The sequence below is a fragment of the Ruditapes philippinarum genome, unplaced genomic scaffold (assembly GCF_026571515.1).
Source record: "Ruditapes philippinarum isolate M1 unplaced genomic scaffold, ASM2657151v2 ctg1315_1_1_1_1, whole genome shotgun sequence".
NCBI lineage: Eukaryota > Metazoa > Mollusca > Bivalvia > Venerida > Veneridae > Ruditapes > Ruditapes philippinarum.
In genome coordinates, this window is record NW_026865692.1 from 353,886 (window position 1) to 372,759 (window position 18,874).

Here is an 18,874-nt window from a genome sequence, read left to right on the forward strand (position 1 = left end):
CACTACAACTCGGTTGTCACTCATCATTCTTTGCAACATTAACATCGATCGATAATTTATACACTTTGGACTCCTCTGAGTTTTTACACACATTTGGTCCCTAACTTAGTCCTCGGCAGTACGTTTATGCGTCGGATAAGATTGCAGACTTTCATTATAGCATGGCTTTGAGCTTTTTCTTTGTTCTTTCTTACCCATTACACTCGGTACACATCCATTTAGGATTTGGCAACTGTATCTATATATAACAGTGCATTATTTAACTTGATTCATAATGGGAAAACTCAATTGACATATAACAGTTGAATTATTTTGCTCCTGCTACATATCGGTTGAGTTTTTTTTTTACGGAGGTTCGAAGTTAGCATAAGTTTAAAGGGGGCATGGGGTAACACATTAAAAATACAAAAAAGAACAACAAACACACCAATACACACACGCACGCACGCACACACACCAACACACACAGGCACACGCACGCACACACAAACACACACAAAAATTCAAGAGCCGGTTGAACCGGGTGCTGCTCCCAGATCAGGTTTTGGACACAGAGAAACTACTTCTTGTTGATATCTCATGTAGTTTCAGAATTTTGTCCCGGATTTAGTTCAAAGTGTAAAAATGAAGAAAGGGCAAAATCTCAAACTTTAGGCAAGACAAAGTTACGCTTCTTTTACATTGCACATTATCATAGTATGGTCTATCTACCTACAAACTTTCTTGTCGATATATCTTATAGTTTAAGAATTATGTCCCGGACAAAGATCACAGTGTAAATAGAAGGACAATAACTTAAGGCAAAGCAGAGTTACGACTCATTTGCACTGCACATCTACCCAATGAGATATATCTATTTTGTGTTGATATATGTTAAAGTTTCTGAGTTATGTCCCGGACAAAGTTCAATGTGTAAAATGAACAAAGAGCAATATCTCCAAAAAAGCAAGGCAAAATTATGGTTCTTTTACACTGCACTACTCAATGAGATATCTATCTACCTACAAAGTAACAAAGTTTCTATGGTTCCAGAGTTACATGTATGGCTCGGACAAGAAAAGGGGACGGACGGAAGGATATCCGGACGGACAATACGGCTACTATATGATCTCCCTTCGGGGAGCATATAAAAAGAAAAAACAAAGATTGATGACATAAAGTTTATTCTTATATTTAATAAAATTTAACATGAAATCGCTGAACGAGTTTTTGCTGCTAAAATGTCATTAAATCTTGAATCTTGTCTGTCTGCAAAAGGTTTTTCTTTACATTACAACTCTTTACAATTTTATCTTGTCAAGTTCTCAATGATACACGTTGGTCTTGTAACACATTTTGACTTTATATCCGGTACATTGAGGTGGGGGTTAAGTTTACTGGATACATCTTTCAGAATTGCAGCTGGTGCTTTCTGATACTTCCTCAATGCGGTTGTACTTCTGTAACCAGTTCGATTTGATATTTCTTGCTCGGGTATGCAAGCCTGATACGAAGCTGTTACGCATGTTTTTTTTCACTGTAATTTGTATAATGTCCTTCTCATCCAGAAAAGAACATATGTCTTTCTTAAATGTTTAAATTTTTGTATTCCTACAACTTGATAACTGTAACGTGGTACACTGCAGTCAATCGCCAGCGTTAAAAGGGACCCAAGTTATCAAGAGCGTTAATGTATTGTTCCTAACAGTACATAATGAAGCTCCTGACATCATAATGATTGATGTATTTTATCTATACGCCTATGTTAAAATCCTCCTTTGTATGTTTTGCAAGCAGTACCTTAAAACCCTATGCACTTTCAATTCTCATCAGTCCCAATAGAAAACTGGTAACAGTCCTAATCATTGTGCTTATCAATATCCCGTAATCCAAATATCTTACAATTATAAAAGAACATGGTATGTTGTAGAGTAACTGATAAACTGTTTCCAAACACTCCCTTGGACCAGATTGTTTTTCGTCTTCATCATTTATTGACTTAGCTTCCCGACCGGAAATCCCCAAGCCATTCCGGTAAGTCTTTCTATTTGTGCGTCCGGTACGTTACAAAACCTTGCGAATGATGTATTGGCTTTATCCAGAAAGTTACAGTCATAAATTCAGTATAATTACAATAAATCACGGTTCTTTTTCCGAAAATGCTTTGCAGTAATATGACTTTTGGACTATATATTGCTCCAGTTGAGGAATAATCTCTCAATTTTTCCCGACAGACATTTTTCAACGATTCATACACGAAATTGGCCGAATTTCGTACACCTTTCTGTAGTTTTCGATTTTTGATTTTTACCAGCTCGTTAAGATAAGCATTGCTTGTAGCTTTTCCAAAACGATTTCGTTTGCCACGAGTGCTGTCGCTGAACAGCTAACAGTTCACATTTTTCATTTGACGGCATTTCAAGCGAAAAAATTCCGAAAGAGTTATCTTCAACAGTCATTATAAAAGTCACTGAATCTTGAATCAGTTAACATTGAAGCAGTAAATAAATCATTACTTTCTAACATATCAAGAGCCTTTGACAATACATTGTTGTCCTTCTCAAAACTTTCAATATCATATAGAAGTTATGATAATATCATACTGTCTCCATCATTTAACTGATCCATTAGGGAAGCCATAATTAATATATTCCATTCTTTTGACGACAGCGAAAACAACTTTAAATGACTGCGCTCATTTAGCTAGCAGTGAGGTGCATTGGACAGCATTAGCTGGTATTGTATTGGGTCATTTTATCTGGGGTTTCCATTTGAACAAAAGTGCAAAGGCACAAGAGAGGGAAATGCAAAAAGTATTTAGTATTTTTATTCCTTATTTCTGTTACAAAAAAATAATGAAATTGCAATAAAACAGTTATAATATATAAAACCCGTGTGATACGGGGGTAAAACAGTGCCTGGTGCGGTGTTTTAGGATGTATCTGCAAAATAATCGATCGGCCTGACGGCCTCGATATTTTGTTATGCAGGAACATCCCTACATGCCACCCAGTCACTGTAATACCTACTCGTTTCATATACTATAACTTATATTCAAACGCTTAAGTTGACACAAGCTTGGTTAAATAGTGTGCACAATATATGATGAAAATGTAATATCTTTGTATGATTAACTATGGAAAAAAATACTTAATCACTTCTAGTCCTATTAACTGCGACCCTCCGAGAATGACAGCTGAATCCATTTTCACAGCTTAAGTAACTGGCGTAAAAACAAACAGAAAATTTCAAACATCAATGCCTATTAAGAGACCATTTTTGTCGCCCTTAAAAGGTAAAAAGAAGACTTTGCAATATAAAATATAATCAAATTATTTTTACACACGTTCGAAAACCGATTCATTTTTAATTTTTTATATAAAACTGACACAATTTTAATATTTTTTCCAAATTTAACAAATTGGGGAATTGCAATTTCCAGAGACAGGCAACAGAAACCAGTTTTGACTCTTGTATCTCTAGTTGTAGTTTTATGTTTTTTTGTTTGTTTTTTTTTGGTAGCAAATGTTCGGCTTTAATAGCTAGAACTGCCTAAACATTCTCGAATGGAGTTTGACCCAGTCTGTTAAAGATAGCATAGGCGGTCTTGCCTTCTATTGAAACCAACCCTTTAATTTATACATATATAATCATTTAATCTGATAACGACATAACAAAAATCAAAGAAATATAATAAGATCAACTAAATCAAAGAAATATAATAAGATGTTGATCTAAAATACACTTGTCTATCTTTCAGTCAATGTGACGTTTTATCGCTTTTACGGAACCTCTAAGATCTAAGATCTAAGTTCTCAGAACTTAACTCAAACAGCTTAATTCTAATTGTAGCTTTTAAGCTTTTAACTTAAAACGGCTTCAGCGGTCTTTTGTTTTCTTCTATTTATCAAAGCAAACAAAAACGTTGATTTTTAAAACTTAAACTTTAGCTATAGTCTTAATACATATTTTAAAAAATTCGATTGAAATTGATTTTGATTTTGAAAAACAGATTTAATAATCAAATTAGATTGAAGAAATGCCATTTTAACTTAACCACTCTAACTTAAGAATATTGTTTAACGTACCCTCGATGACATTAAATTTCATCTTACACAAAAACAAACAATTATCATCAATCCGTTTTACCGTCTATTACTCTTAATAGATGATATGAAAAGTATGAAAGACACTTGAAATAAAATCGTTTAGTTGACGGAAATAGTTTCTTTCTGCTCTTATAATTAATAAATTAGTATTCTTCTTCATTCAAATATAGACATGGTTAAGGATGTTGAAAGAGGCACATGAGGAAAGTCTGTCGTCATTTGCGTAAGTATAACTTCTGTTGTTACATCTAGTAAATACATTTTGATTGTAATTTATTTTGTAATAATCAAGGTTACTTCAATTTTTTTGTCTTTTATTAACATTATTTGATTGTTAAATCAATACAGCTATCGTCTTTGTATCATCAGAATCGGTTTGTCATCACAATGATGCTATCAGAATCAGAATGTTACCTAGATGACGCTACATTCTTTGTATCGTCAATATCAGATTGTTACGTTAATGACGCTACCGTCTTTGTATCTCTTTGTATCATCAATATCAGTATATAATCTCAATGTTGCTACCGTCTTTGTATCATCAGAATCAGAATGTTACCTAGATGACGCTACATTCTTGGTATCATCAATATTAGATTGTTTTTTCAATGTTGCTACCGTCTGTTTATCATCAGAATCCAAAATGTTACCATAATGATGCTACCATCTTTGCATCATCTATTATATGAGATTGTTACCTTAATGATGGTAGGTACCGTCCTTTTTTCATAAGTATACGACTGTAACCTTATAAACGCTACCTTCTTTGTATCATGAGTACCAGATTGTAAACTCAGTGACGCTTCCGTCTATGTATCATCAATATCAGATTGTTACCTCAATGTTGCTACGGTATTTGTATCATCAGAATCAGAATAATACCTAGATGACGCTATCGTCTTTGTATTATCAGTATCAGATTGTTACCTTAATGACGCTACCGTATTTATATCATTAGTATTAGATTGTTACCTCAATGTTGCAACGGTATTTTTTAAGCAGCGTCAGGATTTGTGGCAAAGAAAGTACTGTTCACAGCGACAGTGGCTTTGGAAGCGGAGGGTCAGACACAAGCAGTAAGTAGCGGATCACTATAGAATTATGATAAACGCATAAATGCTTTATCTTAAGAGTCAGATTAATAAAATATTGCCTGAAAAACAATTTAAAGAATGCTATAATGCAGAGAGCACCTGTATAAGTACAAATGTTCAAGCATACGTGTGCATCATTAATTCATCCAATAATTCTTTTAAAATACATACAGCACAAAGATAGATTCATAAACTTTTATAAATATTCATAGATTGAATATGCGTTAAAATAAATGTAATAGAAATAAATGATGAAATAAGAAAAATGCACCTTTTGTTATTTAATTGCACAGTACAATTTTAAGATAAAATACGGAGAAAATGGAGAATTAAAAAGTATTCACCTCTTCAGTGGTTGTATTAAATAGAGATTACAATGGCAGATCAATTTTACTTTCTAATAGTTTCCCATAATAAACATTGCTGTCATAATTAAAAAGATAGGAGCTATGAACCAAAATTCAAATCCGTCTTTCAGAAAACTTGAGAGAATCAGAAAGAACATCTACAATGAATATAGATGACTATGGGTATTCACATGGTAACTTACAAAGTTTCATAATTTTCAAAACATTACACTATAATTAAACTTACAAATCGAAAATATAACAAAAGTACATAAAATTTATCACTCTTTAGTTTTACTATTAAACTGCATTAGTTTTTTATAGCGGTATACAGAGCTTCCGATACGGTGTCAAGTGTTCGGAATTGATGTATGTATGCTAGGACAAATAAATATAAATGCTGATCAGAATTCAGTAGGTTTTTGTAAATGTGTTTTGTAGACATGTATGTAATTGCTGGCAAAATGTGTAATATATTTTGTTAGTCACTTTCCGCGTAGCTTAAAGGGGATTATAGGAATGGCCTCCATGTGTCAGTCAGTCCTTACGTCTGTCCGTCCGTTACACTTTCGTGTGTCCGCTCCATAATTTTTAAATCTCTGATATTTTTCAAATAACTTTGCACAATAAATCGCCACGAAAAGACAATGTGCATAAAGCAATAATTGTGTTGCTACCCCAAAGGTCAAGGTCACATTTTAAGGTCAAATGTTAAATGTCTTCATTTCATTATAAAAGTCTACATTTCGTGTCCGCTCCATAACGTTTAAAGCGCTGAAAATGTTTTTAAATAACTTGGCAAAAGTGATCACCAGCATGATACGACGTGCAAAGCGTAATAATTGGGTTGCTATCCCCAAGGTCAAGGTCACACTTAAAAGTCAAATGTTAAAAAAGATCTTGTGAAAAAAGATTTTGTGACCTCTCCATAACTTAAATGGAGTGGAATGTAAAACAACAAAAAGTACGTGAGCATATTGTGAGAAATGGCCGTTTTCATTGTAAAGCCTCCTGTTACAAGTTCCAACTGCTATAAAACTGATTAACCTTGGCACATATGTTGACTGAACCATAACCTCTGTAACAACATGCTAAATCTTAAATTTCCGGTTACCATGGCAACGGGGGGACGTCTAAAAATGCAAAAAAATCACTATTTCGCATTGTTTTTCCCCATCAAACCTGGTTTCAAAGTGCTACAAATTCTCAATCCAATGAGATAGAGTAAAAGGCTTTTCAGCGTTTGTTACACACCACCTGAAGATCAAGTCCATTTTCAGCCTGTCACATGTCCAAAATTTTCTTGGCGATTAGGAGGACTACCACCTCCTTCAAACCATCAAACAGAAGGGAACACATCCTCCTTCTGGCAACCCCCTGATGTATCATTTTGATGGGGGCCGCGCCGAAAAAGTGGTGTTTTTTTACAACATTTTTCAAATGAAAAAAGTGTTTAGGGCCAAAATAGGGCACTTTTTCATAGTTTGAGCCCTCAAAAAAGGGGGGGGGGGGACAAAAAACAGTCGAAACACGTCTATATGAGGGAAAAGGTTAAGAACTAGGAAAATATGCCTTTTGCAGACCTTTCCACTTTAAGAAAGTAAAATTTTTCACAATTCCAGTAATGATTTACAATAATTTTTTATACCCAATGAGTGGCTGGTTTTGCAGTATTTAACTGCATGACAAACGAAGTAAGGGGTATTACTTTGCATATTGAGACAGTTATTTGATAATTGTAAACTTAGAAACGTGTCGTTTGCAATGTGTAAAGTGAATAACTTTCATTGTTAGCTTAGCAATATTTTATTTTTGAATACATTTTCAAAATTTTTATGAAAATTAGCATAAATCTGGATGAGTGCTGCTTTAAAGTTTAACAAAATGCAATAACTGATATGTCTACAGAGGGCTGCACAAATATGTACATAAACAAACATTCTTTGCTGAAACACTTGTCACATGTAACAATTCGCTTATGGTTTCAACTGATTACGGGTGTCAAATGACTTTTATGAATATGCGGCTGGGGCCGAACCAAATGATTTTGCATGTTAAAAAATGAAACAATGAAGTCAGATTTTGTCATCAAAACAGTTAGCGCTGAAAATGTTTTAAAATAACTTGGCACAAGTGATCACCAGAATGATACGACGTGCAAAGCGTAATAATTAGGTTGCTATCCCAAAGGTCAAGGTCACACTTAAAAGTCAAATGTTAAAAAAGGTATTCATTTCATTATAAAAGTCAACATTTCGTTACCTTTCCATAACGTAAATGGAGTGTTTTGAATAAACTTTGGACAAGTGAATACCATAATTAAACAACGTGCAGAGCGCAATAATTTTGTTGCTACACGGAAGGTCAAGGTCACACTTAACGGTCAAGTGTTAAAAGGTCAACATTTCATGTCCGCTTAATAACTTTTAAACCGCTGCAATTTTTATTGAATGACTTGACAAAAGTGTTCACCATTATGAGACTATTTGTAGAGCGCAATAATTTGGTAGCTACCGCCAAGGTTAAGGTAACATTTAAATGTCAAATGTTAAAAGTCTACATATTGTGTTCCCTCCATAACTTATAAACCGCTGAAAAAAGTTCTTTTAATATCTTGGCACAAGTGATCATCATTATGAGACGATGTGCAGAACGCAAAAATTGAATTGCTACCTCCAAGGTCAATGTCAAACTTACAGGTGAAATGTTATGTGTCAATGACATTTAAACAGTTGTAATGTTTTAAAGTTAACTTGGCAGAAATGATCACCATTATGACACCATTGGCAGAGCACAATAATCAAGTCACAACCCTAAAGGTCAAGGTCACACTCGAAGATCAAATGTAATTCATGTCAGCTCTTAAACTTATTGACAATTTAAAGGTTTTAAAATTACTTGGCCAAAATGATCCCCCCATGACAAGTCTACAGAGCTCAACATCCAGGTAAAGGTTTCTACCCCAAAAGGGCAAATTTTTAGTTTCCATAATATTTGACTTTGGAAAATGTAAAAAATTGGGGAAAAATGATACCCGTGAATAGGGGCTTATGATAGAATGGCACAAGGTCAGCTGTAACTTTTAGACTGCCTTGTTTTACAGTAAAAATGGAGTATATGAACTTTTCAGACAACTCCGGACAGAAAATTTTAGAAGATTTACTACCAAATTTTTATGTTTCAACTGCTATACACTTTTTATGGTTTTTATGTACCTTATTATCCAATAGTTTAAGGTATTGTTCAGAACAGACTACCATTAAAGAAAAGCAGCCAGAATCTTAGAGAAGATTATCTTTTTGAGCATTTTAGAGTGGTATTTCCGTTTGTTTACCCATGCTTGAAATTTCGTCTTGCATTGGGTAGCCAGTCGCGTGCTATACAACAACGGCATTTAAGCGCATTTTCTTAATCATTTAAAAACATTCTATGAATGAAATATGATATCCAATATTTTAAATATGATAAGGGTGGAAACTCGGCAATCCAGGTAACCACCTAATGGACGGTACCGTAAGGACGGTCATTCTGATCGGAACCGCAACATATGACAGACATAAGTATCTCATGTTTTTTTTTAGTTGAACATGTATTTGCGGCAAAAGGGAATGGTAGTAGACATAGAATACCTGTCAGTTCAAATAAGAACGATCCAATTCATATTGATATTGGTAAGTTATCTAGGAACGTTTATTTTTGTTTTTAGTCATGGTTTACATCAAGGAGACTTATATGCTTGCATCCACATGAGCGAAAGCATTTCAAAAAAATCATCCTTGAGCAAATGATCTAAGATTTAAAAGAGAGCTGGTTTATAATGGAAAGTTTGTAATACAACAAAAAGTACGTGAGCATATTGTGAAAAATGGCCGTTTTCATTGTAAAGCCTCCTGTTACAAGTTCCAACTGCTATAAAACTATAAAAAAAATGCTTCAATACTGATAAACCTTGGCACATATGTTGACTGAACGATAACCTCTATAACAACATGCTAAATCTCAAATTTCCGGTTACCATGGCAACGGGGGGGGGGACGTCTCAAAAATGCGAAAAATACAATGAGAAAGAGTAAAAGGCTTTTCAGCGTTGGTTACACGCCACCTTAAGATCAACCCGAGTCCATTTTCAGCCTGTCACCTGTCCAAAATTCTCTTGGCGATAAGGAGGACTACCGCCTCCTTCAAACCCCCAAACAGAAGGGGGCACATCCCCCTTTTTTAACAACATTTTTCAAATGAAAAAAGTGTTTGGGGCCAAAATAGGGCAATTTTTAATAGTTTGAGCCCTCTAAAAGGGGGGGGGGGGACAAAAACAGTCAAAACACGTCTATATGAGGGAAAAGGTTAAGAACCTATGGAAAATATGCCTTTTTTTTGCAGACCTTTCTCTTTTAAAAAAGTAAAAATTTTCACAATTCCAGTAATGATTTACAATAATTTGTTATACGTAATGAGTGGCTGGTTTTGCAGTATTTAACTGCATGCCAAACGAAGTAAGGGGTATTACTTTGCATATTGAGACCGTAATTTGGTAATTGTAAACTACAAATTTACAATGTGTAAAGTGAATAACTTTCATTGTTAGCTTAGCAATATTTTATTTTTGAATACATTTTCAATTTTTTTATGAAAATTAGCATAAATCTGGATGAGTGCTGCTTTAAAGTTTAACAAAATGCAATAACTGATAAGTCTACAGAGGGCTGCACAGATATATACATAAACACACATTCTTTGCTGAAACACTTGTCACTATGCAACAATTTGCTTATGGTTTCAACTGATTACGGGTGTCAAATGACTTTTATAAATTTGCGGCTTGGGCTGAACCAAATGATTTTGCATGTTAAAAAAATAAAAAGTTAGATGATGAGTAAAAGTAGGTTTTCAGCACGGATCGCTTGATTTTATGATGAGAACTCAATCTAAATTTGTACAAAATTTGAAATTTAAAGAAAGAAAACGATTATTTTATCATGAGGAAACGAAACTTGCTCCTTGATTCTAGTTGATTTTGAATGCACAAAAAAGAAGCAACGCATAAGATACTGTACTGTAAGCACAGAGACAGGAATGTTATCGACACAATGTATATCAAAGTAACTAAGATGGTGTGAAAACAAATTATGTATGTCATATTATTATAAAATCTATAAAAAGCTTTGAATTTTTTTTCTTTGATTGACTAAGAATAGCTTTTCTTAAAACAATAACAGCTCAATATCAGAGTGTATTTACTGTTTTTTTCCCATAAAAAATAGATGTTAGAGTATATTCACAACACAACAAAAGATAGTAGATTGGAAAGTCTAAAATAAGTTACAATTTTTGAAAATTAAATACTGCCAATGAAGCGTCTACATTCTCTTCTAATGCGATGGCTCAACTCTAATTACAAAACGAACATCACTACATCAAGAACTAGGTTATGTTCCTATGGAAGGTTGTTGATTGGTTGCAAAGTAAAGTCACTAGTTGCTATGGAATTTACAACTGATATTACTTAATGAATCTAGGTTTTATTCTCTGGACAAACTTAAGTCAGTTTCTGCTTGTGCGTGAAAAGGAGCGATGTGTGATCCGATAAGCGCTCTCCCTGTTTAAGGTGTCGATGTTTAAAGCTTCTTCTCTTGCATCGAGTGTTTCCTTCCATGTGTTATGGTATTGGTACATGTCGGGCGGAACAGGTATGAAAATCTGGAAACAACGTGGTCCCTCGGAAGCATTAATCACAACAAAATTACATAAGAATTGCAGACTCGGTTTGATTGAGTCTGTACATGTGGAATACTGAATAAGCGCAACATTCCTAACGCCCTCTAGCACCGGCTTGAGTGGTACTCAATTCTCAATACATGTACTTAAAAGTGCTGGCATCAATGATCCAGAAGAACCAGAAAAATATAACAACACTAAAGTGAAGTACGGGGCAACTTTTTACAGCTGCCACACAGCCTTTGACACCTGCTGGTGTGAAGTATAAAACTCTGAAAACAAAGTGATCCCTTGGAAGCATTAATCACAACACAATTACATGAAAATTGCTTGCAGACTCGGTTTGATTGAGTCTGTACGTGATAGATACTGAATAAATGAAAGATCCCTCACGCATGAAGTAAAATGAAGTCTTTGATGAGATGACCAAATACACATGTAGCAGGAGATAACTTGGTGTCTCTGTCAGGTGTGTTCCTGTACTGGAGCATCGCACGTTGAAATACATCGGTGTTGAGATCCCCGTTGCTACCTGTGTTGTCAGCTTTAAGACGATTTTGACGCCTATTTCAGCTCAGCAATTACTGTGTGGAAAAGCCGTGGAGGAAAGGAGGTAATGGACTTTCCTGTCCTTTAAGAATTGCCTGGTTGTCGTTGCCGTAAATTCAGGCCGCCATCAGACGCCAATTCATCCGGAATCACAAATGTCTCAAATGTTCGGCGTAGTGAAGTAATAAGACCATCTGCACCATTCGAAGATCGTTTAACTATTGGTAGGTTGGAGTATCGATCAACTATACCTATATATCCAACACCTTGATGGTAAAAATAATCTGCACAAAAACATTGGAATGGGTAGTCTGGATATATTAGGGGTGTAGGCGGTGCACTAGGATTCGAAGCTGCGATATGATTGCAGTGATTGCATCCAGCTCGAAGGGCTGTTACCTGGCCAAAACACGGAGGATTCTGCTCGCGATACCATGGAGGTAATTCCATGATGTGATTAATGAAGAGCTGCGAGAACTTCTCGTCGGAGGAATAACTACACGATCCTTGTATAGTATCACACCATCTACTGTGTAGAGATACTAATGGAATTGAAAATACTTACGTAGATGTGCAGGAAATTGTTTGCAAGACTTGGGTACTCCACATACTATAAGCTTCAGGGGTTCATGCATGTTATCGTTACTATTTGTGGCAGTGCGAACTCTGTCCCATGTGACTGCTCTCACGGCAAGCGAGTCCAAGTGAGCTGAATCGGTGATACAGGTATCAATATCATTGTCATTTAGAATTGAATATGTTGATGGCAACGTAGGGAGGAGAACATGTCCTAAGAGAAGGTACATTGATAATTGTTGCAATGTCATCTTGAAGCGGTAGCTTTTCAGATTTTCCGGTTGTATGACGTGATACTCTATCTGCAGCAAGATACTTGACCCCTGGAGTATAAATCATGCGAAATCGATAGCGGAGGCTCTTTTCTTTCAAGTTTCTGAGACGTAAGTTGGAGATGTCCTCCAATGATATGTCACCAAATATTTCTAACAGGGGTAGATATTCAACTGCTATGACGAGATCGTCACACCTAAGAACAAAATATCTTGCTTTATCAAGAGCATTGATAACTGCCAAAGCTTCACCTTCACTGGTGCATATCGAGACTCAGCTGAATATGTGAACCTACTCCCGACAAGTGTAACCTTCCAACAGGTGCGACAACAAAATGGTTGGTTGCCCGGACAGTTGCAACGTTTCTGGAACAGCCAGAACCCGATTCCTGACTTCTACCAATCTGTGGCGAGGCAGGTAGGTTTTGTCTTGTCACAGATTCCAGCCTTATTCAATTTTATTGATAACAGCAGTTTGTTTCGCTTTTCTATATGAACTACTGACTGCTTGGACATCCTGAAAGTCTAATAGTCAGGAGACAGATCATCTTCTAGACTCTATAGCTTCGACAAATTGTGCTACTTCTTCTAATGACATATCCTGATTCTTATCACCAATGAGATCTTATCGTATTTCAAGGTCTCATATGCCGCGTGCCAATACGTCTCTGACTATTTTGTCAGTGTAATTAACATCAGTGCTGCATGCTGGACACGTTGTCAGGAATTTGCAGACAATAGCATGTCCTCTAAATTGTGCACAGAGACGACGTACAGGCTCATCACGATCTTGACGCATGTTATGCAGGTAAACTCGGGCTACCATAGTGTTTTCTTCTAGAACTACCAGTTTTGTTTTTGCAGCCATCACTTCTTCTTCAGACCTATAATTAAGACTTCCACCAGCTGTTAAATGTGTTAAATCTTTCCGAAGTTGTTCGTCACAGCATGCTAAAAGCTGTACCACGTAATCGCAGCCTTCGATTTTAGTGGCGTCAACATAGGCAGACCATCGAGATTGGAAATATGCCCATTCTTTACTTGTTCCTGCTGTCACTTTTGTTGGTCTTTGAACTTTTTCAACTTTGGCAGCCTGTCCAGGAGCGTGTGTGGTACAGTAAGCGGTTATGAGTGCGAAAAAGATCGGTCTCAAGGTCGTCAGTGACGTAATCACAGCCTGGTATTGGACAGCCTTCTGATGGTATTTTGATCCGTTCTTAGACAAACGTCTTTCACAAAAGTACTGGTATTTTGAATCTCTGGCCGTGGTCATCAATAAGAACAAGGTCCATTTATTCATATATCTCTTTATTATGATGAACAATGACCACGGTCAATCTGAAATGAACAAAAAACATATGAAAGATGAATGACTTAGCTAATGTTCATTGAACAATTGTATAAATAAATGTTTATAATCCTCGACTTATGGTCTCATATGTTTCTTTCTTTATTTAAATTAATGTCTGGATCTAATGTTCCATTACTTAAAGATGAATATTAATTGAAAAAATAAGGTAACACACGATTTAATATACAAAATGATAAGGACAAAAAATGGCGTTTGTGAGAAAACCTTGTCAGACAAACTTTCGATTCCAATTCAGGTGGAAGATAAATAAAGAATAAATCCGTTGTATATGTCAATGATTTTTTTACTTAATTGCTCAAATATATCCCTATATCATTTGCCACCAAACATAAGTCACGTAAAACACATATGCATGCAAACAAGTTAAAGTTTGTTTATTTGCTCATCTATCTGATTTGTAAAAAAGTTTGTACGAATTTCGCAGGTCTGTCCACCTTACCGTTTTTCTTTGATACCGAAGCAGCAATTACCAGTCTTAAACAATGACCGACTCTTATCCTTAATAATGAAATAAAATAAAATAGAAATAGAGAAAAACAGAATCCCTAAAGAAAGCCCAACACGGCAAAATTGTAAAATGTTGCAGGCTCGGTTTGATTGAGCCTGTTTATGGACGGTACTGGAAAGTGCAAGTTACCGTCCACGCCCCCTAGCACTAATCAACGATTAAAAAGTTGATGCTTTCCTTGTTGACTTAAATGGACAGACGAAGTGCATTAAACTTGATGTCTTAACGTTTATGGTTTTATTTTGTACTGTTTGATTTCATTTGTTTTGGGTTGCGTGCGTTGAACGCCGCCTTTCCGTGTTGATCTTGTTTATCATGTTCAATGTATTCTGTATGAAATTTAACCGTTAAATAAAATACTTTTGATCCAGGTGTAGATGTGCATGATTCGAAACATAAAGAAATAACTGAAACAATAATCTAAACGACATACTTATTTATAGTTATCCTGCTGGACCAAAAAGTGATATGCATTGCCAAAAGTTTTGAGCCAAGCAAACCTACACCTCCATGTTCTATATGTGGTCTGCTTTTTAAATTTGTCTTTTGACGTCTTATCTGTGATATGCAGGCTTCATAACCTATGATCCCCTTTCGAAATTCCATTTTATTTAGTTCCGTCCATTGTTTTCTCGTTTAGGGCACACGCATTTTTACTTGGGAACCATATGCCGCTTTTCATGGAATAGCACTTACGTGTAACATTGAAGGTTCCATGCTTACCGCCATATGAACACATCTGCGGATTTTCAAAATTCAAAATTGTACCAGTTCATGTTAAATGTTGAATTCTTCTTAAGCCTTGGGGCGTGGAGGTAGTTTGCACTTGATAGTACCGACCATGAACAGGCTAAATCCAAACGAGCCTGCAATATTTCAATTTTACCGTTTTTGGCTGTCCTAGGGATTCTAATTTTCTCTATTCTATTTCTGTTATCATAAACAAGCAAGGATAGAGCAATTAATGTTTGAGTATATACTGTTTTGTTTATTGGCAATATGAATCTAATTTTGTGTCTCATACAAAGTGAGACGATGTGAACATGTCATATTCTTTTCCTGTGCCTCTCAATGTGGCAGGTAATTAAAAATGGTTCATTTATATAATAAGATATGGCTGGACAGGAAATAAATGCGTTGGAACAAATAAATACAACAATGGTGGAAACATTTGCAAAAAAAAATGAGGCGTTTAATACACAAGAGCCTGAGGGTAAATCTTTATTTCAGCCATGTGTAATTAAGATTAGATAATAAAAATGTATAACTTAATTGAATCAGATTGTTGTCCCTTTACAATTTTGATATAATTTCATGATTTCAAAGTTCTAATTTTATATAATTTGTTTGTAATTAAATTTTAAAAAATCTGTTAAAGGTGCTGTCGGAATGCAAAGTCATGCACAGTCTGCATCTTTCGCATCCATAAAGAGCGGAGAAAGAGAATCAGTTGAAGATGCATTGTCCATGGTGTCGATAAGATCACATGACAGAGAAATGTTAAATTTGAATGAAAATGTCTCGTGTTTAAATAAAGGTCGATGTAGGAAAAGAAGCAGCAGCAGTGGTAGTAGTGGGAGCGAATCAACTCCCTATGATACACCGGCTCCTTTAACAGAGGTCAGTATTATATCAAAAATGGTACTTTAAGAGTAGAAACCAAGTATATCTGAGTAATTTATCGTTAACTGTATTTCAGAACACAAGACCGTTTCATTGCATATCTCAACAGTTATCGCACACGAGGAAAATTAGAAATAATGTCATTTTGATATTCGATATTGATATATCACGAACAATGACAAAACATACTGTCTATGTTGTTTGTTAATATGCACGTTTGAAATACAATGTCAAAATAAAAATTATTAAGTATAATGTTCATTTCAAAATAATAAAATAGAAAGAAGAATAATAGCTTACGACTCTAAAATAATTAGTACCAATCAAATTGATGAATCAGCTTTGGATTTATGCAGCGTGAAGAATTTACATACAACATTTGTTCTGGTTAAATACTGAATGTGTTAATAAAATAAGTGCCTTTGATATATCCAAGTAAAATTACTTTAGTACGATATAGTAAATAATCTTATTTTACAGAACTTTGAAGAAAATGAGTACCTCTACACTGAAAATCATTTTGATAAGAAGTAAGACATTTTCGTAATCGAGATAAGCCTTATTTGACTCTGATTCAAGGTCACATACTCTTAAATGTTTTATTCCATGATATTTTTTTTTCAATTTCACAAGAACATTTACTGAACAAGGTTATCTTAATGTTTTAATTAAGTAAACAAACGTCTTCGTTTCAATTGCGTGTTACATAGACACCGTCTATTTACTATACTTAACAATCAGCAGACACACATTTCCATATTACAAATAATATATATAACAATCTTTTAAAAACATGTATATCTCAAAAACAATATTGCTTCAGTTTTAATAAACCCATCAATATTGTCAATGTTTCTGCAACTACATTTTCTCGTCACAAAGTCTAGCCATTTGTTTAAAGCACTGTCTTAAGTTTTAAATGATATCATTCCAGCATCATGAATGGCGTACCCATTGGAACATTCCTGATTCAAATGAGAACAAAATCTATGGTATGCAGTTGATTCTTACATTTAAGGATTGCCAAATAATAAAGAAATAAACTAGAAATGTAATAACCCGATTACATGATGAATGAAAAACTAGATATTTTTCATAATTATATAGATAATAAAGATATTGCAGTGATTTGGAATTTTTTTTGAAAATATTGATGCTTGTCTACTTGATGTTTTTTTTAGCAATATTTTGGTACTTCTAAGTACTTGTTTTTCGTTATTTCCTGACAAATAAGAAAACATTCGTTTTCATCTGTCTCTACGACAATTTATTCGAAAGGATAACCAACTATTCTTTTAACATTTTTGCAGGGATATAGATTGCATGTTATGACACCAAAAGGGGCTATGTGTTTTAAAATATACGAGCAGGTAATTTTTTCTCACTTTTTAGCTCACCTGAGCATGCTAAGGGTGAGCTTTTAGGATCAGTGATTATCCGTCGTCCATCGTCCGTCCGTTCACATTTTGTTGTTAAAACTCTAGCGGTCGCATTTTTACGTCAATCATCATCAAACTTGGTCAGGAAGCTTATCTAGTTGATAGCTCGGATGAGTTCGAACATGGGTCATCTCGGATGAAAAACTAGGTCACAAGAGCTAAAAATAGTAAAACCTTGTTAACACTCTAGAGGTCACATTTTTGCCTCAATCATCATCAAACTTGGTCAGGATGTTTGTCTAGGTAATAGCTCGAATGAGTTCGAACATGGGTCATCTCGGATGAAAAAGTAGGTCACCGGAGCTAAAAATAGAAAAACCTTGTTAACACTCCAGCGGTCACATTTTTGCCTCAATCATCATCAAACTTGGTCAGAATGCTTATCTAGTTGATAGCTAGGATGAGTTCGAACATGGGTCATCTCGAATGAAATAATAGGTCACAAGAGCTAAAAATAGAAAAACCTTGTTAACACTCTAGCGGTCACAATTTGCCTCAATCATCATCAAACTTGGTGAGGATGTTTGTCTAGGTGATAGCTCGGATGAGTTCGAACATGGGTCATCTCGGATGAAAAAGTAGGTCACCGGAGCTAAAAATAGAAAAACCTTGTTAACACTCCAGCGGTCACATTTTTGCCTCAATCATCATCAAACTTGGTCAGAATGCTTATCTAGTTGATAGCTAGGATGAGTTCGAACATGGGTCATCTCGAATGAAATAATAGGTCACAAGAGCTAAAAATAGAAAAACCTTGTTAACACTCTAGCGGTCACATTTTTGCATCAATCATCATCAAACTTTGTCAGGAAGCTTGTCTAGGTAATAGCTCGGATAAGTTCGAACATGGGTCATCTCGGATGAAAAAGTAGGTCACCGGAGCTAAAAATAGAAAAACTTTGTTAACACACTAGCGGTTACATTTTGGCCTCAATCATCATCAAACTTGGTCAGGATGCTTGCCTAGGTGATAGCTTGCATGAGTTCGAACATGGGTCATCTCAGATGAAAAACTAGGTCACCGGAGCTAAAATTAGAAAAACCTTGTTAACACTCCAGCGGTCACATTTTTGCCTCAATCATCATCAAACTTGGTCAGTATGCTTATCTATTTGATAACTCGGATGAGTTCAAACATGGGTCCTCTCGGATGAAAAACTAGGTCACAAGAGCTAAAAATAGAAAAACCTTGTTAACTTTCTAGCGGTCACAATTTTGCCCCAATCATCATCAGACTTTGTCAAGATGCTTGTCTAAGGTCAATGCTCTGATAAGTTCGAACATGGATCAT

The 18,874-nt window shown here is 35.2% G+C and overlaps 1 protein-coding gene across 1 annotated transcript in view; it reads left to right on the forward strand.

Moving 5' to 3' along the window:
- The window catches only part of LOC132730007 (uncharacterized), a gene marked incomplete at its 3' end in the record, with an annotated part of 69,000 nt that extends 51,486 nt beyond the window's left edge, over positions 1-17,514 (forward strand). The window contains exons 16-23 of the mRNA XM_060715851.1: positions 4,259-4,311; positions 5,091-5,164; positions 5,661-5,723; positions 9,111-9,200; positions 15,900-16,141; positions 16,625-16,674; positions 17,079-17,136; positions 17,455-17,514. Of these exons, the coding sequence (XP_060571834.1) occupies positions 4,259-4,311; positions 5,091-5,164; positions 5,661-5,723; positions 9,111-9,200; positions 15,900-16,141; positions 16,625-16,674; positions 17,079-17,136; positions 17,455-17,514 (690 nt within the window). The remainder of the gene's footprint in view (positions 1-4,258; positions 4,312-5,090; positions 5,165-5,660; positions 5,724-9,110; positions 9,201-15,899; positions 16,142-16,624; positions 16,675-17,078; positions 17,137-17,454) is intronic.
- Between the last annotated feature and the right edge of the window lie 1,360 nt (positions 17,515-18,874).